Here is a 20,941-nt window from a genome sequence, read left to right as displayed (position 1 = left end):
AAAATGATGAGCAAACTAAAAAAATATATTTTAAACTATAAATAAAAACTAAAAAAAATACAGTAAGTAAAATTATGAAGATTAAAAAAATATTTTAACTAATTATATTTTAGCACTAATTTAATCATTTGATGAAGTATTTAATGAAACTAAAATGTAAAAGAGAAGCGGAACATGGAAGTTGGAAGGACCAGGTGGGCCTCGGGAAGGCCCAAAAGCTGGAGACAGAAGAAAGATTGTATATTGTATTTGTAGATACTCTCACTCTCACCATTGAAGCGTTTTACTTTGACAGTACCCTAACACTGTCTCTGTGGGAGATGGAGCCAATTGGGTCAGAGGTAATGCTGCTTTTAAGTTCAATTAAACCATATTCGTTGCATGTTTTTGTCATTGCATGCTGTATTTTAACTTTTAATCCAATGCTGATGATGCAACAACATGTTTGTAAACTTGTCATGCAAAAGGGTTTCATCAGAATGTTAGCTAGCTAGGTTAATTATTTCCAAAGAGGTTTTAAATTGCAACCTAAGTCCTGGTTTCAATTGCGGAAAAGTGCTGAGAAATGAAAACACAATTGCAGTTGCAAAGACTCCAAAAACCTTGATGTTGTGGCTGGAAACGCTGTCGCAATTTTTATATATTTCATCTTATTAAAGGGAGAGAAAAATAAGCTAGAAAGGAACTATGTGCACATAGTGACGTGAATAGGTTAATTTGTTTTTTAGCATGGTTCTGATGCTTACTCACTTTCTGCAGAGTTTTGTGAAGGAAAGTGAAAATCTAGATGAAAAGGTCTTGGAAATGAGTTTAGAAAATGGAGGAGAAATAGTTAAGGTGAGACCACTTCGATCTATATCAAACTATGGATGCTGAATAGTGCATACTCCTTTACTTCTTTTTGTTTTTCTCCATTTTGAATTTGTCCTGTTTGTATCGTTCTACATTATATATTCATGGTTATAACTTATAATGTGATTTAAGGGAAAATTGCTGCTTCAACAATTAACGCCGTCAGCTAATTAATGCATTTTAAGAATACTTTTTTGTTTTATGATAATCTATTTAAAATCTAAGGTATTTATTCTTCTGGTTGAAATTATAAAAGCATTTATGTCATAGTGGAGAAATAGTTACAAGATTCACATTAGTGGGTTGATACCTGCTGACCTACAAGTAATGTAACTTGATGTTCCTTCAAAATCTGGGGTTTATTTCACCATTTACTACTATACAAAGTGTGGAATTTTCTTGACTATTACTAGATCAAATACAAAGAGCTAGCTTTTAAGGAATAATTTCTTAAAGTTTAAAATGATGAAGCTATTCCTATTTTGTGGCTACCATCACCACCTGTGATAGGCTGCACTTTCTACAAATTTTGTGAAAATTGGAATAACAATGGATTGTGCTAGCAAATCTCAACTCCCAGGTATGCTTACTTATTGGTGGTTGTTACTAATGAAAATCAAATGTAGGCATCTAATGAATCTCTGGCATCTGAATGGGTATGTGAAAGGCCCAATGCTGGTGTCTCTTCTACAGCTTCAGGATGGCCGTCCTTTGATGACATCAAATCGTCTTCTCTGGCATATTCTCTATCGGCAGAAGAACAGGCAACTGTGGCAGTTCTGCAATTGCAGCACAAAGCATTAGAAGCTTGCCAAAAGTTCTTTGTTGGTGATGCTAGTTCTGATGGTGACGAAGACGACGAAGACGATGAGGATGAAAGTGAGTTGGAAGATAATTATGATTCTAAAGAATGTGAGGAGTATAAGTTCTTTGAAAAAGTGTTTGCAGAAGATGCTAACTTGAGGAGATATTATGAGAACAATCATAGGGAAGGAGATTTTTATTGTTTGGTTTGTGGAGGTATAGGGAAGAAGGTGTGGAAGAGGTTTAAGGATTGTATTGCACTAATTCATCACTCTACTGCAATACTTAGGACAAAAAGGAGGCGAGCTCACAGGGCATATGCACAGGTCATCTGCAAAGTTGTTGGTTGGGACATTGATCAATTGCCAGCTATTGTGTTAAAGGATTTGGATTCCCCCTTGGCTGGTTCAAGGAAGCTTTTGGTGAGCTATTCTAATTGATGTATCTATATTCTTTATTTTGAGTCTTTAAATACATAGTTAATGTTTACTAGGCTGAGGCTATTTTTACATGTTGAACCTAAAAATCATCCTTAATGTTTTTGAGTTCAATTAAAGTATATTTTTGTACATATTTTTGTGATTGCATTAGTTGGTTTTGTGTGGTTTTAACTTTTAATGATAATGCTGATGGTACGAAAGATGCTTAATTGTTTCTAAACTTGTTGAGCCTGGGGAGTATGTAAAATGGTTTTGTCAAAGTGTTAACAAGGTTAATTATTTTAATGTATCAGTTCCACCTTTTTAAGGAAGAGAAAAAGAAGCTTGAAAGAAATTATGGGTACATAGTGATGTGAATTGGTTAAAAGACTTTGGCATGGTTCTGATGCTAACTCTTTTTCTGCAGAGTTCTGTTAAGGAAGATGAGAATCTAGATGGAAAGGTCTTGGAACTGAGCTCAGAAAATGGAGGAGAAATAGTTAAGGTGAGACAACTGCATTCTATCTCAAATGGTGAATGCTGAATAGAAGTGTGCACCTTTACTCTTTTTGTTTTTATCCTTTGTGTATCTTTCTAGGTTATATGTTCAGGGTTGTAATGCTATTTGGGGAAAATTTGCTGCTTTAATGCCAACTAATTTATGTATTTTGAGAATAAATTTTTGTTATATGATAATCTATGTAAAACCTAAGGTTTTCTTCTCGATGAAATTATACAAGCAAGCATTTATCTAATGGTAGAGAAATAGTTGCCAGATTCACAGGAGTGGATTGGTAACCTGTGGCAAAGCAAGGTGTTCCTTCAAAAGCTACGAGGTTTATTTCACCACTGACTACAATAAAAGTTGTGTGAATTGTCTAGAGACTCTAGAGCATGCACAAAAAATACATTACTAGATTAAATTCAATGACCTAGCTTTTAAGGGATAGCATCTTATTTTAAAAAGATTAAATTTATTTGTATTTATTGGCTACCATTCTGCCTGTGATAGGCTGCACTTTCTTCAATTTTGTGAAAATCGAGATAGCAAAAGAATGCCTATATGAGAAATGCTAGCAACACTTTTGAATTCTCTCTTTCTAACACTGTTATTGGCCAACATTTATTAGAAATCACAAATTTTAGTATGTCTCACTTTTCATCTAATAAGTCTCATTATTTAGAAGAGTCACTAAAATTTGTGATTTCTAATAAATTGCAATTAGTATTGGCTACTAGCAAATCCCAACTCCCGCATATTTTAACTTCTTGTTAGTTGTTACTAATGAAAATTGAATGTAGGAATCTCATGAATCTATGGTTTCGGATGCTGAATGGGTATGTGAAAACCCCAAGGCTGGTGTCTCTTCTACAGCTTCAGGATGGCCTTCCTTTGATGACATCAAATCATCTTCTCTCATTTATTCTCTATCAGCAGAAGAGAAATTAACTGTGGCAGTGCTGCAATTGCAACACAAAGCATTGGAAGCTTGCCAGAAGTTCTTAGTTGGTGATGCTGGTTCTGACAGTGACAAAGATGACAATGATGATGCTGGTTATGATGGTGATGAAAATGACAATGAAGATGAGTTGGTAGATAACTATGATTCTAAAGAATGTGAGGAGTATAAGTTCTTTGAAAAAGTGTTTGCAGAAGATGGTGACTTGAGGAGATATTACGAGGACAATTATAGGGAAGGAGATTTTTATTGTTTGGTTTGTGGAGGTATAGGGAAGAAGGTGTGGAAGAGATTTAAGGATTGTGTTGCACTAATTCAGCACTCTACTACCATACTAAGGACAAAAAGGAAGCGAGCTCACAGGGCCTATGCACAGGTCATCTGCAAAGTTGTTGGTTGGGACATTGATCAATTGCCAGCTATTGTGTTAAAGGATTTGGATTCTTCCTTGGCAGGTTCAAGGAAGCTTTTGGTGAGCAATCCTATTTGGCATACTATTTTTTTTTTAATTGTTTAATACATTATTAATGCTTACTTGGCTGAGTTTATTTTCACAGGTTGAACCCAAAAATCCTACTATGGGTTGTATTGAAGATTCAAATGTAATTGTATCATAATTCATAAGCAATATGTCTATATGCCCCATTTAATTTGGTTTCATAATATATTTTCTTTGAATGTATACTTACTAGGTTAAGTTGTTTTCACAGGGTGAACCTGATAATTCTACTGATGCTTAGGATGTTCTTCAGGAAAGTGCAGGTAAAGTGAATGGCACTTTGTAATGTGGTTTGTTGAGAGGCCTATAATGTGAAGCCTTGTTCATAATGACTTGTGAATTTCCCCTGCACTAGGGGATAGTTTTGTAAATCCTTCAACTGCAAATATCACTCAAAATATGATGGCTAACTTGCAAGTAGTTGATTCACTTTTGGGCGTGTTCCTTTAAAAAGTGATTTGTATACAAAAGTTTCGTTGAATATGGAGAATTGCAAGAGTCTTGTGTCGAAACTAATTAGTTGAGAATTATGAAAATCAGTTATAAATTACGAGCATATTTGTTTAAACATGAAAAAGGTTTGTATCAAAAGGTGATTTTTAGGTAAAGTAGATACCATATTTGATTTTCTTGCACGTGTCAAATAAATTAGTGTATTATTTAATTGGCTTAAAAGCTTATTTAATCAAATTAAGATATTTGATAAATAAAGGTTAAAATATCTTTTTTAGTCTTTATAGTTTCATTTATTTTATCTTGATTTTTATTATTTATAATGGATTTTTAGTTCTTATACTTACTTTTTTTAAAAAATTTAGTCCTTATAGATTTTTTTTAATCTTTAAACTTGTAATTTTTAATTTTTTTTAGTCCCTATTAATTTTTTTTTTGTAACGTTTCTTTTCTTTTGTATTGATGTAATGGATGTATTAATTTGATATTAAATTTGTTTTATTTGAGTTATTTTAAATTAAATCTATTGACATTTTATGCCTTCAACTCACAAGATTGAAGGATTTTTTCATATCAATACAAAATGGATAAAGTTACAAAAAAGATAATATTAGGCACTAAAATGAGGGTTTTTTACTCAAATAATACTATTTCAAAAAAATTTACCTAAATAGTAACTGTGCAAATTTATTTCCTCAACTAGCATCAATCACTGTTCACGTTTCGGAACGGGCCGTTTTGAAATTAGAACGGGCCGTTCCGAATTAAAAAATAACACATGGAAAATGAATCAGAACGGGTCGTTCTAAAATCAGAATTAACACATAAAAAGTGAAACTATAACGGCTCATTCTGCAGGCCGTTCTGACCTACAAATAATTTTTTTTTTTCGATTTTCACTTATCAAATACTAAAACTCAGAAACTAATATCAAATAATTAAATTTATTGAATATTAACATTATAAATATATCTAAATAAATTTATTAAAGTTCAATACAACAATAAAGATCAATTGTGGCAGAAACTGATTATGTTGTTCTCTAATGTTTATTTCTGCTTTAATCTTGCTGGACTTTGGCCGGCCCTTGAAAGTTCGCTTGAGTTCTGGATTTGGCCACAAAGTTGGACCAGTGTAAGTAGGCCAATAATCTTCATGTCGGAGCTCTCCAAATGAAATGTTTGACCCACTAGGAGATTTACAGTAAGGCTAAATAAAATGTGGTATGATTGCGACAAGTTCTAGAAAGGTATACGAAAGACAGTTTGGAGAGTCCTGACATGAAGATTACATCCGAGAAAAGTTTGACCCGCTGGGAGATTTACAGTAAAACTAAATGAAATGTGATATGATTGCGGCAAGTTCCAGAAAGGTATACGAAGGACAGTTTGGAGAGCTCCGACATGAAGATTACATCCGAGAAAAGTTTGACCCGCTGGGAGATTTACAGTAAGGCTAAATGAAATGTGGTATGATTGCGGCAAGTTCCAGAAAGGTATACGAAGGACAGTTTGGAGAGCTTCGACATGAAGATTACATCCGAGAAAAGTTTGACCCGCTGGGAGATTTACAGTAAGACTAAATGAAATGTGGTATGATTGTGACAAGTTCCAAAAAGGTATACGAAGGACAGTTTGGAGAGCTTCGACATGAAGATTATTGGCCTACTTACACTAGTCCAACTTTGTGGCCAAATCCAAAACTCAAGCGAACTTTCAAGGGTCGGCCAAAGTCTAGCAGGATTAAAACAGAGATGGACATTAGAGAACAACATAATCAGTTTCTGCCACCATTGATCTTTATTGTTGTATTGAATTTTAATAAATTTATTTAGATATATTTATAATGTTAATATTCAATAAATTTAATTATTTAATGTTAGTTTCTGAGTTTTGGTATTTGATAAATGAAAATAAAAAAAAAAATTTATTTGTAGGTCAGAACGACCCATTCTGAAAGCAGAACGGGCCGTTCTAGTTCCACTTTTTATGTGCTAATTTTGATTTTGGAACGGCCCTTTCTGATTTGTTTTCCATGTGTTATTTTTTAATCCGGAATGGTCCATTTTGATTTCAAAACGGCCCATTCCGAAACGTGAACAGTAAATGGTGGTAGTTGGGGAAATAAATTTGCAAAGTTGCTATTTGGGTAAAAAAAAATTTAAAATAGTATTATTTGAGTAAAAAACTCCTAAAATGACAAAAAAAAAATACAAATGTATGAACTAAAAATATTTATTTTAAATTATATGGATTAAAAAGAATTTAAAGAAATTAATATAAGGACTAAAAAAATTATTTTAAATTATAAAGACTAAAATAATGTTTTATTCATAATAAATTTATTATGTTATCTTACAAGTTAATTCAATTTTGTAGCTTATTTTTCTTCTATTTTTATCTTTACATTTTATTACACTTTTTTTTATTATCTTTTGCATAAAGATTTTTACGTTTCATTCTTTAAATTTTTTAATATACTTATTTTATTTTTTAATAAAATATTTGATCTTAAAATGCTAATAATTTAAGATCAATAAAAAAATAAAACTATTATTACTTAAAAATATAATGAACATTGTAATTACTTAGAAACAAACTTATGTTTACAAAGCCAAAATAAAAGTTATGTAAAAGATTATATAGATTTTCTTTTGCCATTTTATATTTATTAATTATTTTAACAATTAATTTAATTCAACATTTTTAATGTAATAAATGGACTTAAAGATTTTTACCCTGTAACTTTCAGTTTCAGTTAACCAATGTTCTCATGCTTACTAGCCCACTACTACGCTTACCAAACATTTAAATGCGGTTAAAATTATAAACTTGCTTTAATTTTGAAAATAATTTTAGGTTGTTTGAAAATGCTTTTTTATTTTGGAAAATAATCATAAAGGGCATTAAAATTCACTTTTATCTTTGAAGAAAGAATAATGAAATACTTGTGATTTTTAAAATTAAGGATATTTTTTTTCTGAAATATTGTTCCCTATTTTGCCCATTATTTTCTCTCTCATCTAGACAAATGATTATTTTGAAGTTATTTTTATCACCTTTTAAGAAAATCTGAAAGCAGATTTTTTATTTATTTATAGATTCTGATTATTTTTTAGAATCATAAATCCAAACAATTTAAAAACATTTGAGAATTTTTTTAAATGATTTTTTTTTTGTTTTAATCATTGTTTTCTTTTGTATTGCATTTTAAGTTTGTTATTTAAACAAAGCTTATAATTTATAGAGCAAAAAATGAGTGAATAATTTGATGAGCTAGTTTAAAAGAAAAGCTTAATATCATTATTTTCTTTGGCATTGCATATTTATTTCTTTTAATAAATTTCTTCATAAACATTTATAGAAAAAAAATTAAAAAAAAAATACTTACATAAACTAGTTTTTAAAAGTTTTTTCATAATAGGTTTTCTAAAATATATTTGTTGACTTATATATATAATTTAATTTTTTCTTGTTTTTTAATAAGTATTTATGAAATTTATCCATTCAGGACTAATTATAATATGAAATATCGACGAGTATATAGATTAATTAGTAATAAATTGTTCCAATTTAACCAGTTGTTTGAGTTTGAATCCTGAGCATATAGTTGTTTTAAATACTGAAGGAGAATTTCGTCATTCACACTAATCCTATTCATCTCAAATAAAATTGTTATTAATGAAGGATACTTGTATTTTAATAACAAAAATTACTATATAAAACATGCAACTACACCCACATCTTCAAGTAATTTAAAAAGGTGAAATGAGATAACAAAGTCAATACTTCAAAATAATATTGAAAAAACTCATTTTGGTGTGATATAATTTTTAATAATAGATGATGACTTCCTAAGATTTGGCCTAATTGTGTCTAAAGGCGTCTTTAAGCGTTGGTTAATATTGTGATTAAAGGTCTTAGAGAGCTTAAAACAAAAACACTATATAAATAGGCATAAGCAATAGCATTTATAAGCTTTAGGTAATGTTTAGGGTTTCGAATTTTCGATAACCTAAATTTAGATAACCTTTTACCATTTTTTGGGTTTCTTTTTCTTTTAAAATATCTTCTAATTAAATTTTAATGAAAGTTCTACTTTTTAAGTTTTATTTATCACAAAAATAGTTATTTTCATGAGTTATTTAAATTATTCTAATATGACTTCTCCTTTTAATTATCAAAGAAATTCAATAATAGAGTTCAACACTACCTTGAATGAGGCTACTTAACACAAAAGAAAACAATAAAGTTTCAAGTAAATTCAGTATTTTCATTGCTAAAATATACTTTTTTCTATTAAGTTAAAATTTTTATATTTTAATTTATTTGTTAGATGTGTTATTAAAAAGATTAATAATAATGGCACCACAATTAAAATGTTTTTATTTATTATAAAATAATTAAATACATTTATTTCATTTCATCTTATTTTTTGTTCGGTACTACTGCATATAGCATATAAAGCAAGTAAACTTAAATAATCATGAATTTTGTTTTAAAAAGATTTAGAACAAAATTGAAAAGTTAAACAAGAACCAAAATTAAAGAGTTTGGAGTGACAAATTGAAGTGGCAATACTCCACAGCCCCATCTTTTCCTTTTCCTTTTCCTCACAGCTAAATCAATCTTCCTCTCTATATCTCAGGTTTTCAGGAATCATGGAGAGATAAGTAGAAGGGCCAAATCCTGTATAAAAAATGGGATGCATGAATTATGACAAACAAACCTTGAAACTATCATATGAGCATCTACAAGCCTCAAGGATTGTTTGGTACACAAAATGCTCAAAAATATTGATTTATAAAACTCATAAAACCCAGAAATTCTGCTTGCTTTATCATAAATATTATTAAAAATATTTATATATATTACTAGAAAATCATAGATTTTTACCGTATTAAATTAACAAATAAAAAAAACGTGATATTTTTGCTATAGTAACACGTTTAGGGTTTAGGATTCCATAGAATAATTGTGTAAAAAAACATTACCTGGAAATATTGTTTACTGAGAATGTCATTTTTTAAAGTAATAAATTAAACATAAAAAACTAACATCCTATCTTCAGATTCCTATAAAACTAAAAAAAAAAAATGTGCACAAAACACACCCTTAAAGGAACTAGTATATGAGAAAGAAGAAACTGTCATTCAAGAGTATAGGCGAAGGTACATGCACTACTATGGTTGCTAATACTAGATAGTATATGAATGAACTCTATAAAAGCAAAATTCTAGCTGTCATGTGCATTCGTAGCTTATAATGACATCAAATCAAACAATTAATTAGGCCTCCGATTTCTGTGATTCACCCTCATCTTTTACTTGTGTTGACTTCATCTTGATCCTTGAGCTAAATATTGAAAGAACCTGAACGGGACAGAACAACTACAGAGTTTTCCAATGTATGATGGGAACATTAATAACCCTTGTTTCCACGAATCCTAGCTCTCATGTCAACCTGATCAGAATGGCAAAAGAAAAAATAGCTGTTCAACTTTTAATATAACACTGAAGCTTAAACATGAACATAAATTTATTCATCATCTTATTCATCAACTATATACATTTATAACATTTGCAATGATGATGGTCAGATGTTAAATAAATCTAAGTCGGTTGTTAGGACTGATTGCAAACCAATTTAATTAGAAGTACAGGTCATGAAAGCCTTAATAATACAAAATGAGCCTAAAGCATTTGAGCAGTACTAAAAACAGATACAATTGCTCCTGAGAACAAATTTGTTGAATTCATTCCTAAACGAGAATAAGGGCCGAGTAATCTTATCCAAAAACAATTCTAGGAGAGAAAAATAGCAATACCCAATCATGAAACATTCAACATTTGTCAACTAGCAGCAATAGTTTCAATCATAAAACATTCAGTCACACTTGCCATTCAATTGAAAATTGCCCAGTTTTATAATAATTACTTTTAAAAGTGAATGCAAAGTGATTTTAATCGGTTATCAATGTAACAATCTTTACACAGTGCATTATAATTAAACTCTAAACTAAAGTAATGCTAGCACTAGAGTCTAGAAGAAAATCAATTGCATAGAAAATGGATATCCCAAAAAAAATAAAAAATGGCAGCTTTATGCATTTGAAATCACACAAAAGGTAGCATGATCAGGTGAAAAGTTGAACACTTGCCTGGCCTCTCTTGCAATTGAAATAGGTTTCCCTGAGTCCCACACATTCACTGGGTATGCATGGACTCTTCTCTCCAACACATTCCCTATATGATCTCTTCTCAACCTATTTTCCAATACACACACAAATTCAAGATTAAAAACAGCACGAATCACACAGAAAAAATCATTCTTTTTCAAATCCAACAATGTTATACAAATGATCCAAACCGAACCTTAACACAATCAGATTCACTGAGACACTTGACTAACTCCATGGCCAACCCTTTGCAAGACTTGGACATCGTCCCTCACCCACTTCTCCTTCACCTCTGCAAGACAAAAAAAAAAAATTGACATCAATTAACAGAAAACAAATAAAAAAGTTTGAATTTTGAGGATTTAAAGGGATGAAGTAGCCAAGTGTGTCCCTCACCCATGTACCATTAAAAATTAAAAATTAAATTTTAAAAATAGTTTTCCGTCTATGAAGAGGAAGAAAAAAAAAATCATCTTAAATCAAAATCAATTAAAATTAAAAAGGAAAAAAAGAGGGGGGGGAAAGCAATCGCCACTGTGATGGGTTCTCCGCCGCCGCAACCAAAAGACTGACCACCGTGGCAACGAGAGGCGTTCTTTAATTCGTTAGGCATCGTGGAAGAAGGCACTAAAAAGTAATAATTTTTATTCTCATTAGGTTTTACCTTGCACCACCTTTTTTTCACTTAAAGGAACCAACTTTCCTTCATCTTCATTTCTAATGCAGAAAGACCCAGATGAATTTTTTAGGGGTTTTTTTGGGTCTAGGGTTTAGGGCTCTTTGTAAATTTCAACCCGGCCCAGATTGTGCTTTAAATTAATTTTTTAATCATTCGGAATACGATTCGGACGATTGAGTCGGAAGGATGCGGATTTTTTCTATAATATATTAAACATCAACACATGAATAAAAGTTATATGTGTTGAAGATTAGACGTAATTTGTAAATCATAACATACGGTTTCATCAATTTATAATTTTATAACTATGTTAATATTATATTGACTAGAATCATTTTGAGAATTTTTTGAAATATGATATGAATTTTATTGGTATAAAATATAGAGTTAATCACCTATATACTGTTAGTGTAAAGTTTTTTTACTAGTAACCAATTATATTTCTTAATTGTGTCATATCACTATAAACACATTTACTTTTAATAGTGACATGGTACAGTTAAGAGATATAATTGATTGTCAATATAAAAAAATTTTACATTGACAATGTATAAGTGATTAACTCTAAAATATATATGAATATTTTAAACAAAAAATTAATATAGATCGAGTCACATGATTAAATTAGTAATTCATTGATTTGACTTATAACTCACTAATCCAGTATTTTGATCAATTTGATGATTAGTCCAATTTTTAAAACATTGAATGAAAGATGAAAGAGAAGTAAGGATGACAAATAAATCCGTATTCGTGGATAATACCCAAATCCGTCCTGACTTTGATGGAGAATACCCAGTTTAACCGGATACGAGTACAAGTAAAACTCAAAATATTAAACCGAGGACGGGGAGGAGGATGGGTATATACTTACCCGCCTCGTCCTCATCCTTGGTTTAATACTCGTCTCCGTTCCCGTTCTAGTTTAATACTCATTCTCAATTTGATTGTTTTAAAGAATTTTAATATTTAATTATGTGTAATTATTTATTATGATGTGAAATATTTATGGTTTTTTAATTATTAAGAAGCATCTTGATTAAAATATGAGATAGACAAACAATTCAATTACAATTGTAATATAACAAAAAAATAAATTAAAAATATTGTGTGTATTTTTTGCAAAAATGAAAAAATAATTTATCATGAAACTTATACCTGACTCGTCCTATTACAATGCCTAGAGAGAAGAGAGAAAAGAAAGAGGAAAAAAAAATTAAAGAGATAAAAGTTAGATTGAGAATAAAAAAAATGAGATAGTGAGAAAAGAAAGAGAGAGAGAGAACCATAATAGAGAAAGAAAAAAAAAAAGAGAGAGAGGCAAAAGGAAAGATATGAAATAGGAGAGTAAGAGAAAAATTATATAAAGATAAAAGATGTATAGGGTAAATAAGAAATAAAAAATATCCAAAATTTAAAATTCTTACATGTGTTTAGAATTTTAAATTCTACTGATTTAACGAATTTTATAAATATTTAAATTTTAAATTCTTTATAAATTTTTTTATCTCAACAAAATATTTTATCTTAAAGTATTTGAAATTTTTTAGAAAAAAATGATTTGTCTTCTTAAAATTCATCATTCAAACACATCATAAAAGATTTTTAAAATATGTTATTATATAGAATTATGCATCATTTGAAAGAAGTAGATTTTCAAAATATGTTTATTGCATCTAATTCTTTTATGCATAATTTGAAATGAGTAATACATGATACAATAAAAGAAAGGATAATAAATTTATTATTTTCTTTGATCGATACAATTTAAAGAAGGAAAGAAAGAGTAAAAAATATTGTGAGATCCATTTTTTTTTATTCAAACACTTTTGAAGAGAAAACAAAGGAGAACAGGTATAGTGTAATATCAAAATGCATCGCAAAATTTGTATATTTTTATCAAAAGTATATTTATGTCATTTTATTCACATATTTATGCTTTATTTTAACTTCTTTTTTCACTTTTCTATAAAATAATCTAAAAATCTTCTCACTTTGTATTCTTTTTCCCTTTTCTCCCTCCCTTGCTTTGGTAAACCAAACCAAGAATCAAAAAGGAAAAAGTCTAAAAATAATTGGGCCAAGCTTTGTCTTAGTGTGCAGTTGGTACAAGACATTAACCACAAAGTTCTTAACTAATTCAACTACTTTGTTGTAAGTGCACGAAACGAAATGTAAAAATCAAAGAAGAATGCATACTAATATCTTCCTATCAGTGGGACATTGTTGGCATACATGCAATTATTTGCATGCAAACCTTAAGTTATGACTTATAATTTCACTTCATTTTTCTTTATCCATAGAAATATATTCACTCCGTTTAGTTAATATGCGTATTTGTTGTTTGTAATTACACATATACTTCAAGTGAAGAATATTTAAGAGCATCTCAGGTAGCATGTGCTCCATGAATCTTTCTGCAGCACCCTATTCCTTGCTTTTTGAGCGAATTTCTGGTACCATTTTATTTGGACTCTAAATATATGGTGATGATAACAGAAAGAAAGCTTGAACAAAATTATTGAATCATGGGACTAAACTGGACTTATCTGTTTGAAAGCTTCAATTACTATTAATATTTTGAAAGGTAGATTAGCCATTAACCAATGAAGCTATCCATTCAAGATTGGATTGGTTCAATTGATTTAGAAAATAATTCACTATTAATATCCCCAGAAAATATATGCATACGTTCAAATTAAGGGTAATCATTTTAATTATGATTTGACACAAATTTGAACTATGAAACCATGACCATCATGCAACCTTAAGTTTTAAAGTAATAAGGTGATAAACGTAAGATTTAATTTACCAAATTTGCAAAAAAGCAAATTGTCAAAAAAAAAATTACAATGATAATATTAAAGTTAGGACTTAAAATTATTTGCATACTAAAATAACATGTTAACCATATATGTTTGTTAGTCTAACACAAAAAGAAACGTAAGATTTTTTTCTTTATTGTCGATAATCTTTTATTCCTTGTATCTGATTATTAAAATATTATATAAATCCATAAATGATATTTTTATTAACTGGCATATATAGAAATACGCGTATACAGAGAGAATCATTCGAAATGATGGAACATTATGTGATGATAAACAATTATTAATGACAAAAGATGAACTACCTAATAAACATTGGTCACCAACCGTGGCAGTACAATGGAATCACCTTGCAATCAAATCAGAAGACATGAAATCTGTGAGTACTGAGTAGCTAGCTAAGAAATTGAATCCGACAAAATGTCTGTGTGTAATTGTCCCTCTTTACCTCTCGTTTGAAAGATATTTTGCTAAATGGTTTTGCTTCATTAATCGAAATCACCTTCAAAATTAAATGGTGGGACCTAAAGTTTCAATTACTTTTCATTTAAGCAAGCAGGGAAATGGCCCCAATCGAACAAAAAAAGGTTATCAGAAAGAAGAGAATAAACGGGACACGGACGATTCACACATCATTCATGCCACAACTAACCCATTATCCATTGTCATTCATGAAGCATTTGATTTAGCTTCAGCTTCAATCATCGCAAGTTTTTGCACAGTTAACCATGTTTTGTACACTATAATTTAACATGTGTCGAAAAATAATTTTTTACCAACTTAAGAATTCTTTTGAAGAATATCTCCACAATTTATCTAAATTAGAATTGATGACATTATTAATTGATGCAACTGTTTCCTCAATTAATAATATATTCTTTACTAGTGTAGAATTATTAATTATATGCTTGAATAAATAAAATCTTTTCTGGTCCAGAACAATCCACACCAAAGCACAAGGTACCGGATACCAACAAGAAAAATTATGACGTTTATTTCATTCCATTAGTGTGACGTTTATGTCATCAACAGAAATTAAATATTGTTATGCCACCCTCTTTAGTCTAATCAGTTTTACCAGAAAAATAGAATCACAAACTAAATACGTGGTATTTAGCTGATAACAAGAAACTGAGCTTAGAAAACTGCCATAACAGGCATACACTAACGTGAACTAAAATCAAACGGATGGACCAACCGCGGGAACAGTACAATATATTTGATTATGGAAGATGTCATGTCCTATTGATGATATAACATTTACAACAAGCTTCCTGCAATCAAATTGTAGACTCAAAGCCGAGTAAAAAATTATAAAAAAAAAATAGCTATTCACTTAAAACATCCACAGAATAAATAAGCACAGTGAGACACCAAAATTATATTATTACTCACAAGCAAGTTTGGTGCCAAAGCTAGTTAAGCAAATGGCAAAAGCCTGGAAAGCAGATAAGGGCTGTCTATAATCCATGGTAAATGTATCATCCCCCACTTTACCAAACTGGAGAAGAACTGTTTCCTCATCTCCTTTACCTCCTGGTTGGCTTTGGTCCACTGTTGCAACCAGCTGAAAGTTCTTCACCGAGGCAACTGTCACACGACCATGGAAATTCAAGCACCAACATTGCAAATGTTCATGCCACCTTGGAGCTTTATTCTTCAAGATTGTGTAGCCAGAAGCAACATGATCTTTATCCTTATGGCCATCGGGAGACGTGCTATCTGAATTTTCACCCATTGGCGGGACAGGAGTCACGGGACACTTCAATGAGGAAACCATTCTCCTTGGTCCTCTTGATTTCAAAAGGTTGAACTTGTAGGAGACCTGCCCCACCTCAAAGTTACCGGCAGGAACTTGCGGGCTTATCTGCTTGCTGGTGAACCGACGGCTGGCCCTGCCACTAGATGGTTTTGCACCACTATGGGGTGGCTGGCTGTCATAAATTGTGAAGTTGGTGCCGAGAAAATCCGAGCTGTGAAGAGAATTCAACAAAAAAGCCAACATTGGTATTGGTAGTTACTCGAGAGAAGACAAAAAGATTGACTATGTATTCGCAAGCATAGTTTTTCAACATAGGTGTTAATGCAAGTAACAAAAGAATTGACCAACATTAACATCATTAAATTTTTTTGTTTGTTTATACAAGACTAAGGGTTTAAGAATTAGTATATCAATCATTTAATTCAGATAAGGATATAAATAAAGGCAAAGAAACAAACTGTAAACCAAGATCAATTACAATAGTTACAAATTATTAATACCAAACTACCAGTTGCACCTAGAATTAGATCTTTTCTAGTGCAGTTTTGATCTTAAAACAGTACTAAAACAACCTACAACCCTGCTTTCCCATAAATGGTTTTGAATAACTGTTAAACATAAGCAAATGGAACTGTTTTCCCTTTCTGACACAAGCGAGGGAGTGATTTGGAGCAGTATTCAAATATTTTTATTCCCTTCAAATATTTTTGGTTATTTTCTTTTTCTTTTTTAGTTGAAGAGGGGGTTTAGCAGGAGATGGGAGGATACATTTCATACAGGTCATTCAGAGATGTTCAATCATATAAACTGAAGGCAAGAAATGAATAAAAATTCATAGTATAATTTTTTTTATACTTCTTGGCACAGCTTGATGAAAGGAAAACACAAAGTGTAACTCATTTGACAGTTTTGTGATTGAGCAGATACAAAGTTCTAGTTTTCACCAGCTCAATCAAAAGTGTTGCTTCGTCTTTCTTTATAAGAATCAATCTAAAACATTTATTGTATTAATTATCTTTTTACAAAAAATACCTTTAATTAAAGTCATTTCACATTAATGTTAGGGGTAGTTCTGGAAAAAAATATATACAAATTTAAGACAAATTTAATGCTATCAACTAAATTAACGAACTTTCTAGTGAATTAAGTGGTAATTAGGTCTTAACAAAAGAACCAGAGGAAGTAATTCTTTGGAAAGAAAAACTTTACCTTAACTTTCCAACATAAGCCTTGCTTCCTTGGGATAAGTCATCAGCATCAAGTGAAATTATATACTCAGTATGGGTACCACACCTATATCTTCTAGCTGCTAGCAGAAACTTCCCTTTATCTGTGAATGCTGGCAATGGATGGGGAAGAGGGAACAAAAAGAGGCATAAATTTCCAGCACATCAAAGAAAACTTGAGAGAAACCAAAAGCAGCGCATTTTTGTATCAAGATTATATTTATTATAGTATTCATAAAAATAATCCTCCGACAATCATCATTTGAAAGTTCACTCATTGCTATAAACAACTACTCTACATTCCATTGATTTATTACCGCACCTCAAAAATCATAATATTCTTATTTTACTAAAGTTATAAAAGTCGCAGGTATTTCAACCAAAGGAATATTCCACATTTCACCTCAACCAATTAAATTTTTATAGTAAATAATGTTGCCACTAAATTGGTCAATAAAATAAACTATATTTTCTTATGTGACAATCCCAGAGCTGCTCTGACAAATGTATGTCCATTATATTACATGTGAAGTCAAAGGAAAAAAGCAGAGAATAAAGCTAACCAATTGCTATCCTATATCTCAATCAACCATGTGTCCATGTCCTATAGACCTCTCACCAATCACCATAGGTCTACTGAAGCAATGTAGCACTTCAAGACCAGCATATTATATATAGGATTAATAAAATAAAAATCATTTTAAGTTCCTTTTCATAACAAAAACCAACACACTATATAATCTCTCTTAAGAAATCTAAGATGTTGCAAGACCTAAGGTGAAAGAATTTAGTATATGTATATATCTCCCAACATATTTGAATCTGTATTCAAGCTGCGGTAAATAACTCCTCTTTTATTACTACAGGTCCCTTCCTGATAAATGAACCTTCCCCCAAGCTGCCTTATATAAATGTACATTCCCCTTGTACTCCCACAAGCACACCACAAGTCATAGATCCTTCCACTTCTATCTCTGAAAAAAACCTCTGATTATTGTTCATAAAACACAACACACTATTGAAATAAGTCAACTCCTTATTGCTTTTCTCATTTCTTATTGTGGGTAATCAAACTACAACATATGAATAAATTGCACAAGTAAGGTTCTATAAATTGTCTGAAGAAAATCATCTTGGACTCGACTACTCAGGGTCAATTTGGAGAAACTTTTCCAGAAACTGTTCTAGAAGAAGAATAAAAGAATAAGTTTCTTTATAAGCTAAAACTAACTTATAATAAGTTAAAAAAACATATTTGGAGAAACTAATATAAGAGAGCGTCTATAAATTTGCTTATGCACTAAATTTTTCTCTTATTTCCTTCTCCTAGAAGTGTTTATGGAAAACTTTATCCAAACAGACCTTCAGTTTGGTCAACCAAGTGGCTAGAGTCATGCAGTTTGACAAATATTTTCTGTGCATTTATATATATTAAAAGAAGTTGTTTAACATGTTGACAAACTACACAGCCATTTAAAGCTGTGGGGCTTTAAAGCACAAAAGTAAAGCATGCCTAGTCAAACAAGAAAGGCTTGGTTTTATGCTTGACCAATTATTAGAAGGTGCCCCGTTCCCAGATCTAGTCTATACAAACACATCATTAGACTTTGTATTATCAACGCTCTACCCCATAGGAAGAGCCAAAGAGCACAGGAGATCATTCAACTCCAGCCTTAATTCATTTTCATCCATCTCCAGAACAGAAAAACAATACTTACTTACATGGTGTTAGAGCAAGATATAGATAAAACGTTGAGGTCTTCTTGTTACGCTTTATGAGACACTGGTGGGGAACGTCGCGTGGTCCTGGCTGCACGTCATCAATACATAACAAGATTGTCAAATTCCAAACCTCCCAAATTCCATTATTCAATACAAAGTAAACAATTAATAGCCATAAATAGCACAATACGCTCACCAAAATTACAATTCAGTCGTTACAATAATAAAAAAATATATCATCACAATAAATCACTAAGATCACATACTTCAGCCAGTGTTAGGAGGTGAAAAAGGTGCTGCAATACGAATAATCCTTATCAGCTAAAACATAGATGAAACTTCCTCCATTCCACCCATTACGTGTATGAAAAATGAAAAACGAAAAATGAAAATTTCCCTCACAAATGGACCCCAATTCCCAATTCTTCCATCTTTCCCAATTTCAGAGATAAAACTGCAACAAACTAATAATACACACTCACCCGAAAACATTTATCAAACTACAATAGGGCACCAATCCCGATTCCAGGCACTACCCAATTGCTTCCATATAACAAATTACTACTGATCCCGATCCCCTTAACAACTTGAACATTCACCAATCACCAATAAAGTATTCACAACCCAATCACCACATAAACAACCTAAATTCCAACCCCACAAGTTCTAGAAGAAAAAACATCAAATTTAAGAGATTAACAAGTCCTCCAATAAAAATAAATTAAAAAAAAAAAAAAAAACTGCTTCCTTCCTACCCATAATTTAAAAAGCAAAAAAGAAGCAATCTTCGAAGGAAAAAACCTGTTTAAGGCACGACGGGAAAGTGATTCTGCCGGTGTTCGAGGGCTGACGCACGATCTCGCGCGTGATGTGGCGCCACCGCTTGCAGACGCAGGCGCAAGCGACGACGTTTTGACGGTTAGGCCACTGCTCCTCGGCGGCGTCGACCCGCCGCACGATCTCGCCGAGAATCTCGGGCAGCATGGCGGACCACTCGTTCCCGATGTCGGCCTCCTCGCCTCCGCCGTCCCTCCTCTCGCCGGCGCCGGCGACCTCGACCGGCGGCAGGTCCTTGAAGGATCTGGAGAACTTGCGGGAGCGGAAGACCTTCCTGAGCGACATGGCTAGCGATGGGAGGGCGTGGTAGGGCACATAAGAAGACGAAGAAAGAATGAGAGAGAGAAAGAGAGAATGGTGTTTGTGTGTCACAGAGAGAAAGTTAAGGTGTGCGGGTGAGGGGTGCGGCGAATGACAGGCGGGTGAGGTTAGGGAGAGTGGGTTGAAAAGTGATTGTCATTTGACTGGGTCTTCCCTCTATTTAACCCTTTTTTTCTCTTTCCCCTCTCTTATTGACTTGTCGTCTCTCTGTAATTGCCAATTACTCTCTTTTCTCTTTTCTGTTTTAACTTCTTTTTTATCATCCAACACGTGTCTTCTCCTTCTCCTCTTTCATCTCTGTTAAACCCCTTTTTCATCCCATCGACAATACTATAACTTATTCATCTGTTACTTCCATCCTATTAATTATGAAGATGTTTTTCAATACTAAATAAGTCCTATTGAATCTCTAGGCAAAATTCTAGCTCAAGTTTTTCGAAAATTGGAAAACATTACAATACTAATACTACATGCACATGTAATATTAAATACAAGTTTTGTCATTTTTTATAGTTTTTTTTTATACAAATTTTGATAGCTATTTTTAATAATAATTATGATATACACTCATTATTTTGGGTTGGCACAATCAATTTAGGTTTGGTTCGAATTTGTGTGTTTTTCTTTTTTCTTTTTTTTTTTCATAGTTTTGACTTTCCCACCAAGGATATTTTAAACATAAATTATTTGAGAATCTGGTATCCATATCTTTTTCGGTCCTTTCTGGTTAGTTTCATTTTCGTTAGTCTTTCTCTTGCCCGATTCTTTATATTCATATCCACCGGTTCTGTAAGAGAAGACTTTAGATTTGGTCTGAGGAGTCTTAAGAATTGAGTCAAAATCAATACCAGTTATTGTTAGATGGAATCCTTTTATGTTTTAATAAAAGATTGAGTTTGGTG

General features: G+C 31.6%; 3 protein-coding genes across 6 annotated transcripts; 1 reads left to right on the top strand and 2 right to left on the bottom strand.

Annotated features, from left to right (window-relative positions):
• Nucleotides 1-128: 128 nt before the first annotated feature.
• Nucleotides 129-4,517, top strand: LOC109811915 (uncharacterized). 2 transcript variants are annotated; one of them, XM_020375761.3, is made up of 7 exons: nt 129-341; nt 760-837; nt 1,479-2,078; nt 2,503-2,580; nt 3,378-4,007; nt 4,093-4,137; nt 4,246-4,517. In XM_020375761.3, the coding sequence occupies exons 1-7, from the start codon at nt 132-134 to the stop codon at nt 4,273-4,275; spliced, it is 1,671 nt and encodes a 556-aa protein (XP_020231350.2). In that variant the 5' UTR covers nt 129-131; the 3' UTR covers nt 4,276-4,517. The 2 variants fall into 2 exon arrangements, with proteins under 2 accessions (XP_020231350.2, XP_082921375.1); XM_083065249.1 differs by lacking the exon at nt 4,093-4,137.
• A 5,101-nt stretch (nt 4,518-9,618) lies between these two features.
• Nucleotides 9,619-11,474, bottom strand: LOC109811949 (cytochrome C oxidase assembly factor). 3 transcript variants are annotated; one of them, XM_020375802.3, is made up of 4 exons: nt 11,329-11,474; nt 10,861-10,956; nt 10,647-10,751; nt 9,619-9,949 (listed from the first exon to the last, which is right to left on the bottom strand). In XM_020375802.3, the coding sequence occupies exons 2-4, from the start codon at nt 10,927-10,929 to the stop codon at nt 9,908-9,910; spliced, it is 216 nt and encodes a 71-aa protein (XP_020231391.1). In that variant the 5' UTR covers nt 10,930-10,956; nt 11,329-11,474; the 3' UTR covers nt 9,619-9,907. The 3 variants fall into 3 exon arrangements, with proteins under 3 accessions (XP_020231391.1, XP_020231392.1, XP_082921376.1); XM_020375803.3 differs by lacking the exon at nt 11,329-11,474 and adding an exon at nt 11,200-11,327; XM_083065250.1 differs by lacking the exon at nt 11,329-11,474 and adding an exon at nt 11,061-11,322.
• A 3,886-nt stretch (nt 11,475-15,360) lies between these two features.
• On the bottom strand, nt 15,361-20,484 carry TLP7 (tubby like protein 7). The gene is made up of 4 exons (XM_020375768.3): nt 19,683-20,484; nt 18,882-18,969; nt 17,143-17,272; nt 15,361-16,144 (listed from the first exon to the last, which is right to left on the bottom strand). The coding sequence occupies exons 1-4, from the start codon at nt 20,001-20,003 to the stop codon at nt 15,559-15,561; spliced, it is 1,125 nt and encodes a 374-aa protein (XP_020231357.1). The 5' UTR covers nt 20,004-20,484; the 3' UTR covers nt 15,361-15,558.
• Nucleotides 20,485-20,941: the final 457 nt, after the last annotated feature.

The sequence above is a fragment of the Cajanus cajan genome, chromosome 10 (genome assembly GCF_000230855.2).
Source record: "Cajanus cajan strain Asha chromosome 10, NIPB_CcT2T_4, whole genome shotgun sequence".
Classification (NCBI taxonomy): Eukaryota; Viridiplantae; Streptophyta; class Magnoliopsida; order Fabales; family Fabaceae; genus Cajanus; species Cajanus cajan.
This window is presented reverse-complemented; position numbering and strand designations above follow the sequence as displayed.

What these genes read in the sequence shown, in the direction of transcription:
- LOC109811915 (XM_020375761.3), top strand. Translation starts at nt 132, where the DNA reads ATGAAGTATTTAATGAAACTAAAATGTAAAAGAGAAGCGGAACATGGA. An exon ending in ATGGAGGAGAAATAGTTAAG is followed by an intron (nt 2,581 to 3,377) that starts GTGAGACAACTG and finishes AATTGAATGTAG; the next exon opens with GAATCTCATGAATCTATGGT. An exon ending in GTTGTATTGAAGATTCAAAT is followed by an intron (nt 4,138 to 4,245) that starts GTAATTGTATCA and finishes TTGTTTTCACAG; the next exon opens with GGTGAACCTGATAATTCTAC.
- LOC109811949 (XM_020375802.3), bottom strand. Translation starts at nt 10,929, where the DNA reads ATGTCCAAGTCTTGCAAAGGGTTGGCCATGGAGTTAGTCAAGTGTCTC. An exon ending in GTGAATCTGATTGTGTTAAG is followed by an intron (nt 10,752 to 10,860) that starts GTTCGGTTTGGA and finishes ATTGGAAAATAG; the next exon opens with GTTGAGAAGAGATCATATAG. An exon ending in TCAATTGCAAGAGAGGCCAG is followed by an intron (nt 9,950 to 10,646) that starts GCAAGTGTTCAA and finishes CATTCTGATCAG; the next exon opens with GTTGACATGAGAGCTAGGAT.
- TLP7 (XM_020375768.3), bottom strand. Translation starts at nt 20,003, where the DNA reads ATGTCGCTCAGGAAGGTCTTCCGCTCCCGCAAGTTCTCCAGATCCTTC. An exon ending in TCCCGTCGTGCCTTAAACAG is followed by an intron (nt 18,970 to 19,682) that starts GTTTTTTCCTTC and finishes GATGACGTGCAG; the next exon opens with CCAGGACCACGCGACGTTCC. An exon ending in ATATCTTGCTCTAACACCAT is followed by an intron (nt 17,273 to 18,881) that starts GTAAGTAAGTAT and finishes ATCCATTGCCAG; the next exon opens with CATTCACAGATAAAGGGAAG.